Below are 8,117 nucleotides of genomic sequence, written 5' to 3'. Positions count from 1 at the left end.
TTATGGTAGTGTCTCTGGGGAGCACGGGGGCCATGCACAGACTGGTGAGCTATGCTAGTGTCTCTGGTGAGCACGGGCACCGTGCACAGACTGGTGAGTTATTGTAGGGTCTCTGGGAGCACAGGGGCTGCGCACACACTGGTAAGTTATTGTAGGGTCTCTGGTGAGCACAGGCGCTGCGCACAGACCGGTTAGGTTAGGTAGTATAAGGTCTCTGGTGAACACATAGGGGGCTGCGCACAGACTGGTGAGCTGTTGTGGGGTCTACACAGTGTTTGCTATTTTGGCAGGGCTGGGAGCTGGCAGCTGGTCTCTGGGGTTGGGAGGAGACAGTCACAGGGAACTGATGGGTCTCCTGCCCCACAGGTGTCCCTCGCACTGTCCTGCTGGAAGCTGTGAAGGCCCAACCCGGCCAGCGATGCTGATCCTGAGCTGTCCCTCCAAGCTGCGGCTGCTGGAGGGGATGCTACGGCGGGGCCTGCCTGACACGCTGCCGGTGACCAGGACTCGCCTGCCCCCGCAGGGCCGAACCCTCCCACCCTCGGGCTGGGCAGAGAGCAGGGGAAAGTCCCTGGGAGTCCCCTGGGTGATGGGGCACATATTGGGCTGAGGTGCAATCCCCTGGGTCGGGGGTACATGGAGGGCTCGCCCCTCCACCTGGTCAGGGGGTAGCAGTTTGGGGGGCAGACCCTTTCTCCAGGTCGGGGGGCAGCAGTTCAGGGGCTGGGCAGGCTCTCATAGATCCACAGGGGATGTGCTGTACCCCAGCCTCTCACCAGGCCCCTGGGAGCGACCCCTGTAGTGGGCCGGGGCCCGAGGCTGCACACAGCTCACAGGGGCAGGCCCGTGACCTCCACCACTGGGCCTTTGACACCAGCCCTCCCATCTCTCTCCGTGGCTCCCTGCAGCGAGTGCAGCCGAGCCAGACGCCCGCGAGAGGCTTGGACCGGGCCCCTGCGGTGGGTGTTGGCAGAGACCCCGGCAGCCTTTGCAAAACACAGGAGCGGTTCATTAGTCCCCTGGCTACAGACTCCTCAGGTTAGCACAGGGAATCAAAGGTTAAGCCACAGCCCAGCCTGGCCAAGCCTGGGCAATGAGCCAGCCAAGATGTCACGGTCCCCATGGCTGGCTCTGGCTCTGTCCCGTTGTTCTTAGGCCAAGGTGACAGCTGCTGCGACCCCCCCAAAAGCCGACTCTTAGCCCCGTCGTGGCCGCTGTTCTTCAGCTGGGGGCCTCTCGGCTGCAGAGCCATGAGGGGGGAATCTCGCTCGCTCGGTGTGAACGTCAAACCCAGCCACTGGGGTTTCCATGGTCTCTCCAGACCCTCCTGGCGCGTGTGTAGTTTATTCCCTTGGTTAATGATGCTGGTCTCCAGCCAGGCTGTTACATGAGTCTCAACCCGTCCCTCCCCTTCACACGCTGCGCAGAGCAGTACAGGACACAGAGGGAAACTGAGGCACACATGGGACTCAGAAAGATACTACAGAAAGCTTCTACTTTGTCACACAGGCCCCCTGCCCTGGGTTAGGGGTAGCAGCAGGAGGGCAGGCCCCTCCCCCAGGGTAGAGGTAGCGGGGGGGGGCCTCCCCCTGGGCCACCTCCTCACTTGCCCCCTGCCTCCATAAGTCCATACCCAGCACCAATGCCTGCTGCTCACCCAGCGTAGCCGCCAGGACTTGCCCATTGAATCAGAGCACAAGCAGGCTCTGTGCCAGCCAATCTCAGTCTGGGCAGGTTTTGCGTAAAGCTAATGAACATGTGGGCGGCTCCATGGCAGCCAATCACAGTGTAGGGCAGCTGGGTGCCTGCCAATCATGGCTCTGACCACCAGCACCTCCCACCCCCCAGTTCTGAAATTCCTCCTGGTCCTCGCCATGGCTCTGACTCCTTCCTCCTGCCCCAGCTACACCCTTGATAAAATGGGCATTTTTGTAATATTTGCATGAATCCTATGTGTGCCTCAGTTTCCCCTGGCTACCCAGTGGGGGAAGGAGATTGATTTTGCTCGCACTGCTAAGTGACACAGGCAGTTTGCTTTCAGTTAGTGCCAGGAGTGGGATACTGAATGTGCCAGTAGCAAAGCACAGTCCATCAAAGGAAACGGCAAGAAAATGGTGTATAACCACCACCCTCAGATCCACATCACAAACCTGTGCATGGAGAAATGGCGAACCGTTGGGAAGTTCCACAGGACGCAGCTGATTGCAGGCTGGAGAAGGGTGACAGGACTCAGCGGCAGGTTCCAGACGCAGGTGGGGTTTGATGAGGGTCCGAGAGTGACAGAAGCAGCAGCAGGGTGTCCTCACAACCTGGTTCCCCTCCAATGGATTTGAAGTGGTACGAGTTAGCGTGAGAGGGAACCAGCTGGCTGTGAGAAGCAGCAAAAACGTGAAGAAATGCAGCAAAAGCTTGATCTGGAGATGTGGAGGCGAGAGAACCCATCAAGGGGTATGTGGGTAAATTCCCCAGGGATGCTGGATACCAAATTATCCGTTTAAGGAGGAGGAGGGGCTGTAGACACCAACCTCACTGCCTTTGAGAGGGGTTGTGATTTGAACCTGGCTGACTCTGCAGACCGGCTCTGCTGTCTCACCCCCATACTCGGTCCCTCAAAGCCATAGAGCCGTACAGCCAGATGGACGGCGTTAATACTGGGGGCTGGGAACTGTTAGAAAAGGCTCCACTGCTTATGTTTGAGCTGACACCTGAGGTTTATATACAAGAGTTTTGGGATGTGCAAGAGACCCAGGCTGTGACCTAAATGGAAGCCACCTGGCTACTGGGAGAAGCCCTCCCGACGGCTCCGATCCCAGTGCGATCACAGGACTCGGGGGGGCTGGTACTGATGGTTCTCCTGGACATCAGCTCTGAGCTCCTTCTGAGACTTTCTGTATCAACTTCAGACAAAATCCAGTCCCTGACCCTGCCCCAGCTAAGGGTTTGAACCGCAGGAGCCAGAGGCTCAGGCTGGAGGTGTCAGTGAAAAGGCAAAGAGCTCTGCCAGCAGGGAGCAGGGTTCCCCGGGTGCCTGTAACACTAAGGAAAGGCTGTTAAGCTCAGGACACGTGTCTGTCTGGAAGTAGACCCCTGTATTTGAGTGGGGCCGAGGAACATCCCCCACAATCTCCACACGGGACATGTGTGTGTCACACGGGCTCCAGCAGAACTTCCCTGAGGCTGTGGCCAAGGGAGCCAGCTCACAGCCTGCTCTCCCTGGAGAAACAGAGTCACAGCTGAACCTGATGGGAGCTGAGACCCCAGCTGAGCATGGGCAGACACGGGCAGGGCATGGCCAAGCTTAAGACCTGGAATTGCAGCCTGCCAGCAGGGGGGTCCTGGCCTGGGGTGAGGGCAACAGGTTAACCCCAGGAGGGGAAATGGATTCCTGGCATACGCACAGTCCTGGGGTTGGGACACAACCAGCGTAGGGGAGCCCCCTGCATCACCAGACCCTGGGACACCAGCGCCCCAGAGACATGGCTGGGCTAAGACCAGCCTTGTGGGGGGACACACCTACACCCACCCCCCAAATGCTCAAGGGGTCACTCCCTACCCCAGCTGAGGGGTCAGGACACCCCAGGGAAATTTCCAGAGGCAGGTATAAATATGCAAGCAAGAATCAGGCTAGAGATAACGAGGTTTTTATAGGGGTGGGTGTCACCTCCCTCTGAGGGAGGAATAAAGAAACTTGTTGAAATCAACTCAGATCCCCAAAGGGGCCAGAGAGACAAGGCAAGTGCTGCCGACTCCTGGATTTCCTGCCTCTCAGCCGGGAGGCTGAGCAGAGACCCCAGCTCGAGAGCACAGGACTGGGAGGTGGGGGGTGCTGGACAAAGATGGAGGCTCTCACCTGGAGTTGGCCAAGGAGGTCAGACAGAGACAGAGACAGCCTGGAAAGGGTCTTTCACTCCAGCTTGGCTGGGCCCCGGCTGACCACAATGGACTCTGCTTTACCCCCAGTTCTCTCTGCTGACCTAAGACTGCTCCGTGACTCATAAACTGGCCTGGCTCGACAATGCTGCCGGGTGTCACTGCAAACCCAGGCTGGGGTGTGGGAGCCCCTGAAGAGCGGCCAGGGCTCTCCAGGGGTCTGGCTCAGTGGGAGGCACCGGGCAGAGCTCGCGGGGTGGAGCAGGAGGGCTGGAGCAGGAAGAGTGGGGCCCCCTGGGGGGCTGGCACTTTGAGGGCTCCTCCAAGGGGCAGAGTAAAAGCTGGGGCCCAGCACCGATCCTGGGGACCCAGGACATCCCCAGACTCTGACCCCTGTGTCTTGGCAGGTCTACGGCGCTGTGATGCATGTGAACCGCGGGAACCCGGCTGGCCAGGAGGTGCTGGTGGATTCATGGCCAGAGTTCAAAATGGTCCTCACCCGGCCACGCAGAGAAGTGCGGCCTTTGCTGGGCCCCTCCCATCTGCCCCGCTCCCCTCCCCTGCCTGACACCATCACTGCCCCGCTTCCCTCCCCGACTTCCTTGCCCCTTTCCCTGCTTGGTGTCATCTCTACCCCTCCCCATCCTGGCTGCCCCACCTCCCCACAGCTTGTCTCCCCTTTCTGCTGCCCAGACCCCCCCATCCAATTCTTCCCTAAGCCCCCTGGCTCTGTTCACAGGGCCCCTTGCCCCCCACCTCAATCTCTTACTTGGGGCTGGAGGCAGAGCCTGTGCTCACCCCCAGGCAGTGTCCCCCCTGCAGGTGGCGCGGGACCCAAGTGATTTTTTCACCAATTTGTACACGGCCTTTTACCGGGACGAGGGCGCCTGCCGGGCCCTGCTGGGGAACAGCCGCGCCGTGGACTGGGGCCAGGCCTTCCAGATACAGGGTGAGCCCCTCCAGCCCTGCTCCATCCAGCACCTGCCACATGGGGGGCAAGACCACTGCCCCCCCCATGGGCCAATAGCCCTGAGGAGCTGGCCCAGGCCCCTCTCCCCACATAGGTGAACAGCCCTAAGGGGTCCACCTGAGTCCCTGCCCATCCCCCACAGGCCAATAGCCCCAAGGAGCTCACCTGGGCCCCTTCTCCATCCAGACCCAGGATCCTGAATGAGCCAAGCTTGGGAACCCCCAGTTGGGTCATGCCGGCTCACAGTGGCCCTTGGCCCCTCCCTGCTGCTTTCCCCCACCAAGCTGGGCCCCCCACATCCATGGGCACCTTTCGGGAGGCCCCTGCTGACAGCGCATGGCTGTCCCTGCAGGGCTGCAGGACGGGGTATATGAGACCATCAGGGACATCGCCAGGGCCAGGGGCCTTGAGATGGAGACGTATCCATACCGGCCACTTCTGCACGCAGACCCGCCTGCCATGCCCCAGTACCGGTAGGTGCCCCCAGATATGGTGTGTGTGTGAGAGAATGGGGCAATGCACACAACCAGCCTGTGCTAGATGGAGGGGGGAGCGGGGCTGGGGGAAGGGAAGGACCCCGGGGTGCCAGGCCAGAGGCCTCCATTGTGCCCCAGATCTGGTGTCAATGAGTTCCCCAGGCTAACGGTGCTGGCAGAGTGAGGCCATCACCACAGCCCCAGGCCTTGGGCACATGCTGCCAAGGATTTCCCATCCTGCTCCGGGGCAGGGCTGAGTCAGCCCTAGAGCTTCGCCAGGGAGCAGGGGCAGCCCAGCCTGGCCAAGGAACCTCCTTGGCCCCAGGATGGGGAGAGCAGGGGGAGGGGCAGCCTGTAACCCTTCCATATCCTGGGACGGGCAGCCAGGGGTCCTTGACCCCAGAGCCGTCCCCTCTGAGGGGAGGGGGCTCCAAGCACAGAGCCCCCTGGTCCCTCCTTCCCTGTCAGCGGGTAGGTCCCCGGGCAGGGGGTTTGCTGCCCACTGAGCCCTGGTGCTTTCATGTGAGGAGCTGAGCTTAGCCACGGCCCATCGGCAGCGATGGCTCTGCTGGGGCTGGACTGGGCCCTGTCAGACAGCCCCTGTGCTGAGGCCGCGGGAGTGTGTCGAACCCCTCCCCCCGGGGGTCACCTTCCCCCCATGTGCCGCCTCCTGGCGCGAGCCCCGTCCCCCCGGGCTCCCCCTTCTCCCCCACCCCTCGTCTATCGCCCCCTCAGCCTCACACCCCTTCTTCCTGTGCCAGGTCAGTCCCCCTCCAGCCTCCCTCCCCTCCATGGGGGCCACTGGGGGAGCGTTATGGGTGCTATAGTCACCCAGGATTTGCCATAGCCTCCCCTCCCAGTGCAGAGGCCAAACGTTACGCAGCAGTAGGGGTGGCAATGCCCTACCACGCCCCCCGTAGCTCTGGGCTGCTGCTGGCGGCAGCGCTGCCTTCAGAGCTGGTGGCACACCCCTCCCCCCCAGGATACTTTCCATGCTCCCCCCACCAATTTTCTGTCCAGCCCATCTCAGCCCCACAACCGGGAAGAGGATGGCGCCGCCGGACCCTGCTCCCCTCCTATGCCATGTGTCAAAGTTAGACTCAGGACTCACAGTTTGTCAGACCACTCTGTTTTATTAGCACAGTGCTCTGCTAATGACACCCAGATAATGTGAGCACCATGCAAGACACAAACTATCTTATTTATACAGATAAAAGGGTGAGAACTTAACAAGATAACAAAGGAAGCAGAATCAGATAAGTTTACCTGGGCTAGGCATGCATATTTTATTTTCTTACTAACTATTACCCATCTTCTGTTAATGTTTTGCCATTAGCACCATTGTTTATGCCTAATGTTTCTTTTCCTGGCACCTGTATTTCAACGTTTCTTATTTCTGCTTAAAGGTACATACAGCATTTCTTTAATCCATTCTTATTTTTACAATATAATTTATTCTACTTTCACACATGTCATACCAGCTCAATCTCTGCTCCCCGGGCTCACTCCCTTGTACCAGGTCGACCCCCGAGCCCCCGGCTCACTGCACCCCACCCGCCAAGCTGCGTCAATGTCCCCCTGGGCTCACACCTCCCATGTTGGGTCACTCCCCACTCCCCTCCCCTAGACTTACCCCTTCCCCTGCCCATGCTGGATCTATTCCCCCTCCCGCGCTGACCCCTCCTCTTCCCAGGCCAATCCCTATCTGCTCACCCCACCCCGCCCTGCATCTCATCCCCCTGCCCTGTGTTGCAGGCCTGACAGGGGGCTCAGGCTGGCGCCCGTGTCCCCCGCCCACGCCATGCTGCTCAACGACACCTGGATGTTTGGGGGGAACAGCTGGAGCCTGCGCTACCTGAGCCGCCTGATCCGCCACTTCCCCAGCGCCTGCCTGCTGGACCCTGAGGGGACCCCCATCTCCTGGTCCCTCACCGACCCACTGGCTGCCCTGACACACGGTTACACCCTCCCGGAGCATCGTGGCCAGCACCACCTGCGGTCTGTGGTGGGGACGGTGGCAGCACAGTTGCATGCCCGCGGCTTCCCTGTTTACGCCTGGGTGCTGCCACACAACGAGCCTTCGCTGCACGCCCTGCAACGCCTCGGCTTCCGCATCCTGCCTGGGGTGTTCTACCAGCTGGTGGTGAGGCCCGGGTTAGCCCAGTCCCAGCCAGCCAGCGCCCTGGACTCAGCCCAGGACCCTGCGCCCAGCTCTGGGGAACAGCCACGCTCCACCAGCATGTAGCACTGGGGGAATAGAATCATAGAATATCAGGGTTGGAAGGTGTAGTAAGTGCAGGCCCTGATAAAGGCCCAGTATGAGGCCTGAGGCCTGAACTAAAGTAATGGTCAAGACTTTGCTAACATAAAGCAAAGTTAAGCTGTGAGCCAGAGGCCGGCTTGGTTCACAGAAGCTGGCACGAAAAGGGCTGATGCTGAAATACATATTCACCTAGCATACCAAAAAATAAACATAGTACTAGAACATATTATACTAAAACATTCCATAGATAACAGGAGGACAGGCCGACCCATCCCAATGACAGGGGCAAAAGGGTAAAATGATGGATAGAGTTGTTTTGTTCGAACCAACATGTACAAGGTAGAAGGCGGCACCTTAATACGTAGAAGGGTTGTAACTTGCTACGTAGAGAGGTTGTACCTCAATACGTCAGGTGTGATGTGTAACTTGTTTGTATCGGTGTATAAGAATGCATCCCTGGGGAGGTGTCTTTGTCCGGCCGTAGGGGGAGTGGAAAGTCCCGCCACTAAGCCGGGTCCTTGCCAAGAGGCACTTTCTC

At 59.6% G+C, this 8,117-nt stretch overlaps 1 protein-coding gene across 1 annotated transcript; it reads left to right on the top strand.

Annotated features, from left to right (window-relative positions):
* Positions 1-403: 403 nt before the first annotated feature.
* On the top strand, positions 404-7,561 carry LOC120404056 (glycine N-acyltransferase-like protein 3). Its single transcript, XM_039536064.1, has 5 exons — positions 404-496; positions 4,278-4,385; positions 4,693-4,819; positions 5,193-5,313; positions 7,072-7,561. Exons 1-5 carry the CDS (start codon positions 419-421, stop codon positions 7,559-7,561), a joined length of 924 nt encoding a protein of 307 aa, XP_039391998.1. The 5' UTR covers positions 404-418.
* Positions 7,562-8,117: the final 556 nt, after the last annotated feature.

The sequence above is a fragment of the Mauremys reevesii genome, linkage group 4, assembly GCF_016161935.1.
Source record: "Mauremys reevesii isolate NIE-2019 linkage group 4, ASM1616193v1, whole genome shotgun sequence".
Lineage (NCBI taxonomy): Eukaryota > Metazoa > Chordata > Testudines > Geoemydidae > Mauremys > Mauremys reevesii.
This window is presented reverse-complemented; position numbering and strand designations above follow the sequence as displayed.

What these genes read in the sequence shown, in the direction of transcription:
- LOC120404056 (XM_039536064.1), top strand. Translation starts at nt 419, where the DNA reads ATGCTGATCCTGAGCTGTCCCTCCAAGCTGCGGCTGCTGGAGGGGATG. An exon ending in GCCTGCCTGACACGCTGCCG is followed by an intron (nt 497 to 4,277) that starts GTGACCAGGACT and finishes GTGTCTTGGCAG; the next exon opens with GTCTACGGCGCTGTGATGCA. An exon ending in CCAGGCCTTCCAGATACAGG is followed by an intron (nt 4,820 to 5,192) that starts GTGAGCCCCTCC and finishes CTGTCCCTGCAG; the next exon opens with GGCTGCAGGACGGGGTATAT.